This window comes from Ylistrum balloti, unplaced genomic scaffold (assembly GCF_031769215.1).
Source record: "Ylistrum balloti isolate Yb309-2 unplaced genomic scaffold, AGI_CSIRO_Ybal_v1 Utg369672, whole genome shotgun sequence".
Lineage (NCBI taxonomy): Eukaryota > Metazoa > Mollusca > Bivalvia > Pectinida > Pectinidae > Ylistrum > Ylistrum balloti.
Window position 1 is genome coordinate 2,502,233 of NW_026781917.1, and position 13,510 is coordinate 2,515,742.

General features: G+C 33.6%; 1 protein-coding gene across 1 annotated transcript; it reads left to right on the plus strand.

Annotated features, from left to right (window-relative positions):
• The first annotated feature begins 4,588 nt into the window (after window positions 1–4,588).
• On the plus strand, window positions 4,589–13,298 carry LOC132562665 (leucine-rich repeat-containing protein 59-like). The gene is made up of 7 exons (XM_060227423.1): window positions 4,589–5,009; window positions 6,271–6,330; window positions 6,572–6,835; window positions 7,202–7,274; window positions 8,546–8,707; window positions 8,920–8,970; window positions 9,392–13,298. Exons 1-7 carry the CDS (start codon window positions 4,917–4,919, stop codon window positions 9,730–9,732), a joined length of 1,044 nt encoding a protein of 347 aa, XP_060083406.1. The 5' UTR covers window positions 4,589–4,916; the 3' UTR covers window positions 9,733–13,298.
• The last annotated feature ends 212 nt before the right edge of the window (window positions 13,299–13,510 follow it).

Sequence of the window (13,510 nt, forward strand, 5' to 3'; positions counted from 1 at the left end):
TATAAATATTTACATGGAAGAATCTGAATGACTCTGATTTAAAAAAAATTAAGATTGATATCAATGGTATCTGAATGATTATAATGTTCAAGCTTAAGCTGAACCAAGATTTACCAGAAAGTGTCTTTGCGACCTGGATTTCTAAGCTTAAAAGTGACCAAGGCTGACATAAATAGTACCTGCTTGACTGATTGTAAACATTTTACACACCACTCAAACATTTGACAAAATATTGTATGGTGTTGTATGTTGTAAATTTTTATTTGTATGGAGATCTCCCACAGCTTTCAACCGATCACTTTCAAACTTGATAGGATTAATAGTCATATGAGGAAGTGGTGTTTTTCTGAATGGCAGTTTGATTTGGAAGAGTCACTGTCCATTATTGTTTTCATAATGTGATTTTTTTTCTTGAGATCTGCTCTTTCAGTTTTTGACCAATTTCTTTCAATTTGCTAGGCATAATTGCCATGACATTAAGTTGTGTCTTCCTGAATGGCAGTTTGATTAAACCATATTTGGAAGAGTTACTGCCCCACATTGTTTTCATAATGTTAATCTTATCTCGAAGTCTCCTCTCTCAGTTTTCAAACAATTTCTGTCAAGTTTGGTTGATCTAATTACTCTGACATAAAAGTGGATTTCCCTTCACTGCAGTTTGGTTCAATATTTAAAAAAAATCATCGCTTGTTGTTCTTTTCAGCATTTAAGTCCTGTGATTTTTTCAGTTTTCATCAATCTGATTAAATTTTGGTAGGCATTAAGTTATCATTAAAACATATTTTTTTCTGTTTCTCCTTTTCTCTTTTCTTGACATTTTTATCTATTATTACCATTTACACATTTGTAATCTTTTCTTTGGTACCCTTGATATATGTAGATAATAGTGACTACTAGAATGACCTGGATTTTCAAGCTAACTGGATACAAGATTGAAAATAATTATTTCAAGGATTCAGGATTTAATGTTTTTACTGACAAAAATTTACATGGAATCATATGAATGCTTGTCATTTTAAGTTTTAAATGGCAAAGATTTAAAACGTTGGAATGAATCAGATTGTGATTTGAAAATGATCAGCTGGTACTGTGTTTGCTGATTATAATTGCAGTATATTTGAGGTCATATTACAGACATGATAATGGGAGGGGTTTTATGTTTTGGCTGTTTTCAGAAATTGTGAATAATGGATACTATGAAGATAAAAATATTTTAGATAACCATGACTTAGTCGGTTTCATGTCGTGGGTGTAGTTAAAAAATTCAGTTTGTTTCAAGCTTTAGGAAATCTGAAAAAAATAAACCAAGTTACAGCACATGTGATGACATGGCAATGTCTACAGTCTTATAAAGATCTAAACTTAAATTTTTATTTTCTGTTTAAGTGGTAAGAAACAATAACATTGCAATGGGGTATACTTACCAGGGATTTCTGTCCTTGAAATGTACTTGTTTATCATGTTAAACCAAAGCTAATTGTTTGTCATACATTTTAGGTGTCATTGGTGAAATAGAGGAACCTATCACTGCAGAATGCATGGTTTTGTTTGTTTCCTACCTACAAATATATTTACTCACTTATTTGGCATCATAATATCATGGAAACATTCAAGCTTCAGGGTCATTGGGTCAAGGCCAATGTTATTATTTTTAGAGAATCACTGTCAGTGCTCTAGTGGCTTGAAGAATTCTCATCAAACTTTTTATGATTATAAAGCATAAAATCATCTTGGACAAGTGTGAGTTTCATGGTTGCTAGGTCAAGGCCAAAGTCACTTGTGGAGGGTCAGAATGGGTCATGTATTGCTTCAGCAATACTCAATATCACTGTTATTCCTTCAGGGGTCTGTGTGTAAACCCATGTAAAATGTTTCCTTAGACTAAAGATTTTCACAGTGAAAAGTGCACATTAAATCAAGTACATTTCTATTAATCATGTCAGCAGAATTTGTATTACAATATCATGTGAAATTATTTATATATAGAAACATTTGCTATCAATATATTTAATCATCATAATCAGTGGAGACATTGAACAACATCTCTTGCAATCTTCACGAGTGACAACTTAAATTTCATTCAAATGTGTTCACCTTTTACTTACAAGGCAGATTGTAGAAGTTACCATTCAGTGAATTTACCTGTATGTAGATGATGCTTTTGATGCGAAGGAAAACCAAATAGCAGTACAATGCTTCAGTTTATCATCTTTCAATTGCCATCTTGTTATAAAGGGAGGACATCTCAGGTTTAGCTCACCTGCCCAAAATGTCAAGGGTGCTATGAAGGGCTACTGGCTTTGTTCAAATAAATGACCTTGTCAACCTACTATCAAAGTCACAGGGGTAAAATCTGAAGAACCAAAAGGTGCAGACTACTGATATTAGGCCTACAGCATGATGGGAAGAAGGGTTAGGGGAATAAAATGTGTCACAATATCCAACAAATTCTTTTCAATAACCAAAAGTTTCATTGTGCCAATGTAGGACTTGTAGTGAGTTGAGATGATAGACTACTATATTTTTTCTAATTACCTTCAACAAATGTGTTAAAATATGCAAATGACTTCTCGATAACTTTTAAGGTTCATGGTACTGATGTAGGGCCTGTAGCATGTAGAGTCCATCCATCCATAAACATTTTTTGTTATCGCTATTCCTGGAGAATTTCTGGATAGATCTTTCTCAAATTTTATATGTAGGTTCCCCTTGATTCTTAGTTGTGCTTTGATTTTGAGTCTGATGATGAAAACAAAATGGCTGATAGGTGGCCATCTTGGATTTTTTCAATGAAGTTTGTTATTGCTATTTCTTTACAAGTACTAGATGGATATTTCTTAAATTTCAAATGTAGGTTCCTGTTGGTCACTAGTTGTACCTTTCTACTGTTTGGACTGATCAGAAAGACAAAATGGCCAAAGGTAACCACTTTCCATTTGGTTGGTAAAGATTATCTTCACTATATATTCAAGTTAAAATTTCTCATCATTAAGAGCAAACACAGAGAAAAGAAGAGAAAAGAAGGGAAAAGATCCAACTTTCAAAAATGCAAATAAAGATCAAACAATGATGAATGCCATGATCCTTCTGGGATAATTTGATTTCAAATGATCTTGACCCATTTTCAAGGTCAAATGATTCAAATGTGTTAAAAAATTCAAATAACCAAAATTGCTAAAAGCACTGGTATTGGAGCTTTATTATGCTGGAATGAAGCTATCAAATATGTTGAAATGGTCGACCTTAACCCACATCCAAGAGATCAAATTTGTTTAACACTCCAAAACAAAAGACTTCTCACCTAAAATCAAAGGCCAAAGGTGATATTAGGCCTTAATATGCTGGGATATAGGGCTACCAAGTTTGATAAAATAAATGACCTCGATGCACTATCAAGGTCACACAGGTCAAAGAGTTATAAACAACTTCTAACTAACCACAAGACACAGAAGCACGATATCCAGCTGATAGGCCTGTTGGATGAAGCCTGACAAAGTCTACACTAAAAACAAAAAGAAAAATGAAAAAAGGGAAAAATGACCTTGAACCATATTCAATATCACAGAGGTCAAATTGACAAAATTGTTAAAGACTTCTTCTGATAAACCAACATTCAAGGAAGAATGATATTTGGTGGAAAGATGTTTCTAGGTTAAAGCCACCTTGTTCTCATTTGAGAACATGGCATTACTCATTTGGATTCACCAAGGTTTACATGACGAGTGCCGTTGATAAAGCAGAAGACACATTTTCTCTTCCAGAGCACCTTGTCTGTTTTCCTTATACTTTTTCAGAAGTCGCCATATAAATTTTTTCATTTGTACTTTGCCCTAGTTTTATTATGTTGACATGTTGGTTTTTCTTCATATCATTCATATTAGCTGACATCCTCTTTCCGTTTCAATAAATTTTTTAAAAAGTGTAAAATATGAACTCTTTTATTGAAATGGTTTTACGTCCACTTTCGTGTAACTCCATTGAAACGGTTCAGGTGGTCTGGAATTATTTCACTATAAAACAAACACCTATGTACCGGATGTCGTATAGAAGTTGAGAGTACAGGTTGCCTTTCTAGAATCAACTATTGGGAATTTCCCTTTAGTCAAATGGTAGTGTCCAGCTAGATAGTTAAGGGCTAGTTCGAACCCCAGCGGTGGCAGAGTGTTTTTTTATTACTCCTCCCTCTTACAGATTTGGTGTGCCTTTGCCCACTCCAAGGATAGAAGCTATAGGAGATTGAGATGCCTCTTGGAGATAATGAACCATGGTTGTTGTTTTCCTCGAGGTCGAAGACTTTGTGAAGGAGGGAGTTGTATAGAAGGTGAGAGTACATGTTGCCTTACTAGAATCAACTAGTGGGAATTTTCCTTTAGCTGAGCGTAGAGTGTCCGGCTAGAGACCGAAGGATCGCTAGTTCGAATCCCAGCGGTGGCAGAGTGCTTTTCATTACTCCTTCCTATTACAATTGGACCTGATATATTTAAAGTTCATAAATGCACTGAATCGGAATTTCCTGCCAAGCATAAAACAATTAGCTAAGATTAAGCTACCATTCATTTCATTATGATATCTTAATTTTAGGTAGTTATTATAGTGGAATAATTCCAGACCACCTGAACCGTTTCAACCGGGCTACATATGTACGTTAACACGCGACTTCGAATGCAGCCGTAGTTTCGGACAGGTTCAGCTGGATCCCCTCAATATGCACGTGTAAGATATTCCGTAGTCCATCCTCGGTACCAATCTTTACCATGCGTTTTTCCGGCAATTTCAACTGGTCATGCCATTTTAACCGCCTACGCGAAAACGACCTTAAAGTTCGAATCGATAGACCGCTTGAGGACTGTTCAGTATTCACTGCGTAACTGACACGTACTTCCGGTGTCACAATCGTCTGAAAGAAGACCACCAGGATGCCGAAAGAAAACAGCTTGCGTGATAAGTTAGAGGGAAATGAACTGGACCTCAGCTTAAACAACTTAAGCGTTGTTCCTGTTAAGGAACTGGTCAGTATTTGATACATTTAGCCGAAAAAATTTGATTACATGTGTACTTTCTTTTCCCCAGCGTGTAACACGGACATCTCATTGTGACTACTTTTTCACACTGATAAATCATAATTTAATCATCTCTATTACATCTATTTGTCGTTAAACAAAACAACAGGAATGGGACGTTCTGTGTGTGAAATATATTTGTATGCACCAATAAACACGGTTATTTATATACTGAGAGAAAAAGAAGCAACTAATTTTTACTTCGAATATTGAACCATTCTTCTTCAAATTTTCTGAGATTTTTAACAAAATGAGGACTCCATTAGGAGGCCATGACATGGGGTACTCTAATGTACACAAAGTTGAAAGTTGTCTCACTAATCCCTAATATTTCGGGTGTCCTCCCCAACAGCTAGGGTCTCTAATTGTGCGTGGCATGGAGTTCATAAGTAATATTTTTGACTGTCCATATGTCCATAGAAGAATGTTGTTCCACCCCCTAGGTAAGAGAGTTGATCAATTGGGGATGGGGGTGTATGTTTGCTTGATTCTGAACTCTTCTGTCTTATTCATCCCACACATGTTTGATTGGGGACAAATCAAGGCCTAATGGAAGCCAGTCAATAGGGATGATATTCTGGGTTGCAAGAAAGTCCCTACAAGCTCTTGCAAAGTTTTGGCCTAGCATTATCATACTGAAAGGTAAAATGGTACCTGTTAATGATCACTAAAGGTGTCTTTGGCCCATAGCAAATTTCTTCCCAAAACAAGCCTACTGGCATTGTGTGTTTAATGTCAAATGAAGTCACAATGTCAACTGGTCCTGTGCTGATTGAATTGAAAAAAATGCACCCCAGCAATCATGAATTTATCAATGGTAACTGAAAATGTTCATTGCTTTCATTGAGTTTTGATATTCTGCCCTTTGAATAATACAAATATATTACTTATGCTTCCTTTCCCCATCATTTCAGTGCAAGGTCACATTTCTAAAATACTTGATAAAATCCTAGATATATAGAAGGAATTTGTTTACTGTTGATTATTATATATGTACCTTACATCTTTAAGTATACATCATTCAAATTATTTGAAAAGTGAAAAAAGCTGAAATGTTTTGAATAATTCCACATAGAACTCCCAACTAAAATTTTCTTTATCAGTGGCCATGAGAACCTGAAGTAACTATGAGTGCCCTACCTTTTTCACGATACATGTTTGTTTTTAAATGTTTACAACATATGATTTCAATTGTGTTTCAATGTTCCAGGCAGCCTTACCAAAAGCCACACGACTGGACCTCTCTTGTAATGCTATACCAAGCCTTCCTGTAAGTTTTCATTATTTCTTTATATTAAGAACAGTTTGAGTTGTTATAAATGTCATTGATTAATGATTATGTTCTGTGTTCTCCACTTACTTATTTGAGTCTATTTTCATTTTTCAATCAGTGTCAGGAAAGTGTTTTGGTTTGATGGAATGATGTTGTTGTCAACTGTTTTACTCCTACATTGTAACTGTTGGATGTGAATAAAAAGCAGTATTCATAACTTTTATCCTTTGATCTGTAGGATGCCTTCTGTAGCCTCATTCACTTGGTGAAGATAGACCTGAGTAAGAACCAGCTGCAAGAACTGCCACATCAGTTCGGTCAGCTTCAAAATCTTCAGCATCTAGATCTTCTAGGAAACCAGCTCTCCGTCCTCCCAATCAGCTTTTTCCAGTTGCGTAAACTCAAATGGCTTGATCTCAAAGACAATCCCATGAAAGAGGATCTAAAGAAGGTCGCAGGTGACTGTCTGGATGAAGCTCAGTGTAAAAAGTGTGCCCAGAGGGTAAGATTTTTTAAGATAATGGAACATTTATAAGCTTATATTGCCTTAGAATTATATTATCACCCAGGTTTTATTTTAGCAATGAGGGTCTTGAAATGCTAAATAAATAAGTTTAATTTGTGCTCAGACACCTGTGAAAACAAAAAATGTATGTGTATGCAATTCTGACTGCTGAGAATCTTAAGGTCTGCTTATATAACCGGTGATGGTCAACTTTCAATTCAGTACTCATTTGGCTTTAAAGTTATTTTGTAGGTTGGCTTATTGGATTAAAACTTAACGTTAATGATGACAGATTTGTTGTTGTGCATTTTAAAGAATTTTATGGGGGAGAATCCTCAATATATTATTTTTTCTGTTATCCAGGTTTTAGACTACATGAGAGGAATCAATTCTGCTGTGGAAAGGGAAAAACAGAGAAAACTTACCATTCAACGAGGTTGGTTTTGTTTTTTCAGGACTTGTTTACTTAAAAAAATTCCATATGAAAACATTGAAAGTTTGAGAAATGCTTTAGCTACTGAAGTAGATAAGCTACTCAATAATTGTTTTTGACAAATGCTCAAGTTCTTTCCCCTGCCATTTTATATGGAGGGTTGGGATTGAGGTTGGTGCTGCCTGCTGACTTAGAAGAACATTAGTATGTGCACACTTATGTGCAAATCTGAGATGTGTGGTTTGACATTACTTATGGAGGTTTGTTTCTCAGGGTGCTAAGAAAGCAACCATTCTGTACTCCAATTGTTGTGCCTTGTACAAGGCGCTTAACCCAGACTGCTCTGTGACAGGCCTCCTGTATGTTATTAATTGGGGTAACTACCAGTTACTACAAGGCATTCTGATCTCCCAGAGTTACTGCCCTTCGTTTTCACCCTGTCAGATATTATAGGGTTATGCTTGACAGCTGATGGGGGCCGAGAATACTACAAGGAGACCCTGTCTCAAATGAACCTGGGTTTTACAGGGATGATAATTAACCAAGGCATGCAAACAATCAAACAAACAGAGTATCGGTAGGTTGTGTAATGATGTTTTTCCATGCCATCCCGTCCAAACATTTCATGTCCAATGTTCATACATGTATTATGTAACAACTGCCTTTGTTGGTATTTTGATAAAAACTTATACAAAGACCAATTTTGTGAGTGCATTTGTGTGTTAAGTCTCACACATACTAACTACACAATACAAGTAAATGTGTGTGATTTCCAAACTTTAAGTTCTCAGGTTCCTTATTTCAGAGATCAAGTTCACAATTGCTTTTAATAGCAAAGGTTGAACTTAATTGTATTAAAGCTGAGTATTCATATCAGATGTCTGCCATCTACCTTCTGTTAACTGTGATAGCATTAATTTCTGTAGGGGATTTAGTTTTGTTCAATTGATGGGTACTCTGAATCTACAAATTTGTATGTAATACATGAAATGTTGATGTGGATTATGGTGAGCAAAATTTAACCAAGAAATCAAGTGTCAACAAAAATGTCAATTTTTGGAAAGCCACAAAATTTTACAGAATTTTACATTTACCTTGGACTTATCCTGCTGTCTCTCTCATTTCATTTTGATAATAGAGTTTAAGGGTCTAATCAAGCTAAATCTCAAATGCATTGTTTGTTGCGATACACCTGGTATATTGTATTTATAGTCCATCATCGGCATTTATAAATAAATTATAACACAGGAACATGTTTACTTTTTTAACAACAGAGAAAGAGGCAGCAATAAAGGCTTTGGAGGAAGAAGAAATGCAACTCAAACGTGAAAGGCGTAAACAAGCTAAGGCAGAACGTCAGCGGCAGTTACAGGAGGAACGACAGATGATAAACAACAGACACCAGGAGAACAACTATGAGGAGGAAGAGGAAGAAGGTGAGAATCTTATCTGAAATAAGATTAAGTTATATATTTAAGTCTTTAACTATACACAGTCTAGCTTTATTTCTGATCCCTCTTTTGCAAGTCTAAACGATTGACAAATGAATTTTCCACTTCTGATAAATGGGAATGCTATTTTCAATTCATTGTATTGTCCGTTCCTTATTTGTAAATTTATTGAACCTAACCCTTTCCATGGTTTTCAGTCGATGAGGTTGAAATTGATGGGAATCAACAGACACCGTCTCATCAAAAAGGTAGAGTTGCTTCCCTTTAATGATATTTTGTAGATTGTTTGCAGAAACTGTTTAAAGGAAATTCAATCTGATGAAAACCAGAACTTTATCTATTTCTGGTTTGTTACACTGCATTAGTGTACATGTACAAAGTGAAATTTGGATATGACTTCAATAAACATCTTACTGGAATATTTAAGGAATTTGAATGACTCAGTTTATACTTGATAAGAATGGTGAGATAAGACAGGTTCTCAGATAAATGTAAAATTTGTTTCATCCAAAGAGATTCACAAAAAGAAAAAAGATCCCAATTTTCGTAACTCCCAGAGGATTCATTATAATCATGTGCTACAATACATACCTGTTTTATAAATCTCAATCGAAGGGAAACTGGTGTGAGAGCCTCTATACAGAAAAAATATTAATTTTTGAATTGCAGGCAGTGGGTGCTGTTCCTGGATATTGTGGATGGCAATGTTCACGATGGTCATTGCTTTATTGGTTGGAACTTTTAGTATTTACCAGAAGGATATTGAAGCTAATCCAGTCTACAGTCAGCATGTGAAACCTGTCTGGGACAAGTATGGAAGTCCGTATTGGAACACTTATATCATACCACCTTGGAATATGTATGGTGATCCAACATGGCAAAAAATGAAATCATTTTGTCTGGAAAAAACCAAAAAGCTGCAGGATTTCATCAATACGAAATTATCATCAAAAGATCAAAAGAATAAAAAATTAAAAACAAAGAAATCTAAGGGGAATAATGGTAGCTGATAACAGGCAATGTATTTGAAATGTCTGTGTTGTGGAGTACTGAAGAATACTTCGCAAGTCCTACTTAAAGGTACTGGGTTCATGCTTAAGACTGAAATTTCTTTTGTAAAATTTGCATACTGGTTGTTTAACGACCTGTTAAAGATTTTGTTAAGCTATTGGTTAGATGACAGTTTCATTCCATTGGCTGAAAAATAATGAATATAACAGGATTACTGGACACTTGATTTTAGTGAATAAAATAAGTGTTTTTTATTTGTAAGATCCTTTGTTTATAATATTAGATTATATTGCATGATGCCAATAAATTATAATGGTATTATTAATTCATTTAGACAGAGTAACAAATTTAGATTATTGTCTAGTTTACAATTTGGCCACACATATATGTGATATACAGCAAAATATATTTAGATTTACATGGAAAATAATGTTTTCACTAGGACAAAGTACAAAGGATGCAATTTAACTAAAACACATCGATCGACCAAAAATGATATAGATAAATTATGCTGTGAGATTGCATCTAGAATTGCATATTGTAATCTTTTGAAAATGATTATGAAATTCATATTTTCATACTGCTGTTTTTCTACAAGCATCATGTGTTTAGTTAAAAATTGTCTTATATATTTTGATGAAAATTTGTGGAGTACGATTTTGTGCAATTTAATGTAGTTAGTTAATAACTGTCAGATAAAAGAATTAATCTTGAACTGAATTAATTTTAAAGTGACATATTGGTATTATTTTTGAGTAATTATGACAAGAAAATGATCCATTGATAAAAATATCAGAATAGGTTTTGTTTGATGTAGGACTCAAACAAGTAAACATGGTCTTAAAATAATGGATAAAATAAGATAGAATTGTTGACATTGCTCTGAAAGTACTGACAAATGATTTGATTCAGAAGTGTTAAAATTTAACCAATTTCCCTAGAAGAGTGCTGGCATGCATACAATTATACTGGGGACTGCTACATACATCATATGCTTGTTTCTATTCGTAAAAAACTGTTCAAAAGACTTATTAATGACAGTCTGCCTCAATAAAAGTCTTTGAATGTGATATATATATGTTTTGTTTTAAATTGAGCTTGATGATAGTATCAGTACGCTAAATCTTTTATTTTTTCAAACTATTAATTCTTACAAAAGTAGAGGATAGTGTTGAAAAAGAAATTGAATATTGTCCTGAAAAGTCTGTTTGAGCTATGTTAAAGATCATCCTCAAAAGTCTAGGTGTTACAATCCCTAAAAGAACATCTTGGGCCATTGAAAGTTTCTTTGAAAATTTCATGCTCAAATTTTCTTAACAAAACCCTAATTGTTGACAAATACAATTTAAATATTCATAATTTCTGCAATGGTTTCATTGCTGTATTTTGAATACAATAATTTCATACTTGCTTTACCGTACCAAGATTGCACAACACATGCCATTCAGTTGTGTTGCCCTTTTGTTTGATTATTGAATGTCAATCTGTTGCTAATTAATTGAAATCCGTAAATTATCAAATTTTACCAGTTCAAAGTTTTCATTTTTCTTTCTGTGTCAATAACATTTTGTTTAATAATCAACTTATTAAATTACAAGTTTTCTTTGGCAATCATTTTGAGACCGATATTTAATGAATTTCTTGTAACAAAGTCTAAAAATGAAAATATTTTGAATAATTCAAGAGGACATACAAAGATTTGAATTGTAAATTTACATTCCAAAAGTAAACATTGCTCACTTTAAATTATTCACAAGGGTCATACTGTGGGACGAAACCAGAGTAACTGTTAATACCACATGTTTTCACTTCTATTCAAGAATTCAACCATGTGACGCTGGAAAAGACAACTTGTTGCCAAGTACCAGATAAGAGATTCAAGGTTCAATTTACATTCATGAATATGATTGAGATTTCTTACTCCTTTACCCTTTCATGTAGAATCCTAAACCTCATTTAGTGTTGCGTCTTGGGAAGCTGATTTGTATCAAACAACTTCTAGATCTGCAGAAATCTTAAAACAAAAAAAAATATATATATATGTGTAGAATTTCTTCAGTTCAGTGTCATGCAAGATTCTTGAACTTTTAAATAAAGAAATAAAGAGCTTTGATATTGTGTCAAAAGGAAATGGATGGTCCCCCTAAACCATCATTTTAAACTGATTTTAAATAGTAAGTTTTTTTATTCTTAACAAGTCACTATTTTTGAAATACATACATAGATCTATCAAAAAGCAGTCAGTAGCTGGACTCAATATTAAAACATTTTTACACTGTTCATTTAGTCATATCACAAGACATGATCTGCCACATCCTTGAGACTTTGTAATGAATGTTTAGCCTGAGAAAGGTTTGTGTGTACATTGTTATTGGGTATCAAATGCCAAGTATGTGTGTTTGTTATTTCATATGTATCTAAAGCATGAATGCTGATTATGTCATATATAATATGAACATTGTCAAATCCTGAATTTAAAAACATTTGAAAGATGCTTTTTGCTTGAAGAACAAGTCTTAATATTTTTGTAGCATACTGGGTGTTTGAGGAGAAGTTATAAAGATATAACGCAAAGGTTACAAGATAGCGTATACAGCTTCATCTCAACCATTTGATCATTGTATGGTACATCTTTTGATGACGAAAGATGCTAAAAGTATTGACAAATTTTGCTTGCTGTATGAGTGGTCAATCTTATTATCAGAATAATAAAATATTTCTTATTCATAAATTGAATCTGTAAATATCACCATATAATTCTCGGCTTCAGAAAGTCTAGCTTTGATTGCTTTAATCAGAAATTGATAACTTATTATTAATCATATCACAATATGGAATTGAGAACTACTATCATGACAATAGCGTCTAATGGGTTGATTTCATCACACACACAGTGTTCCTCATTACCCCTGAATGGGTAATCATGAATTGGTGAAATTCAATACATGTACCCTTGGTTTTGAAGGACACTTTTATATCATGTATTGTTAACACAATTTTGGTGTATTATAATAAGGTTTAACGTTTACCTATAGAATCGCATATCATATTCTGTAATTGTATTCAATACTTCAAAATACAAGAGAGGAAACTCTCATGGAAATATTGCCATTAGATAGCATAAACAGAATATCTTACTTTAGCCTTGTAACAGAAATATTTCTCAATCAAAATTCACCAGTTAAGTGTTGACAGTGCAATCTTAATGGTGAAAATATATAAAAGAGAGACGACACTGGTTATTTAAAACTGAAAACTGTTTTCATTATTGAAAAACCCACGCAGTGACATTAAAGTGGTATTGTTTGTTATAATATTTATTAGGGAAATGTGGGTAATTATGCTTCAAATTGTGTTTATAACCTGCATAGTGTTTGCTAGCTTTATCATTGCCATCATAGTTAAAATGCTTAAAACAGATAAGAAAGTGCCTGTTTTATGCTTATCCTTTTTGAATTTATTTTCACTTTTGTTTTATGATCATACACTTCAGATATCATGTTGACTATATCTGAGAATGATTGAATTGTATTTTGAAATTTGAAATAAAACATTTGAAATTTTACTTGGTGTTCTGATTAATTCATTGATTGATTGCACTGGCTCTGACCATTCTCAATATATAAAGATTTTCTTAGGTCGAACACGTATTAACCATGTAATAGAAATTTTAACCATAACTAAAAAGTGATTAAATGAACAATGTGTGAGATAAACTGCATGACAAGGATTATTCTGAATGTAGCATGGTATCTAAAGAAAACTGGCAATGTTTTT

Bases quoted from the DNA above. Each gene is read 5' to 3' on its own strand.
- LOC132562665 (XM_060227423.1), top strand. From the start codon at position 4,917: ATGCCGAAAGAAAACAGCTTGCGTGATAAGTTAGAGGGAAATGAACTG. The intron at 6,331-6,571 runs GTAAGTTTTCAT...TTTGATCTGTAG, and splicing joins ATGCTATACCAAGCCTTCCT to GATGCCTTCTGTAGCCTCAT. The intron at 6,836-7,201 runs GTAAGATTTTTT...TCTGTTATCCAG, and splicing joins GTAAAAAGTGTGCCCAGAGG to GTTTTAGACTACATGAGAGG.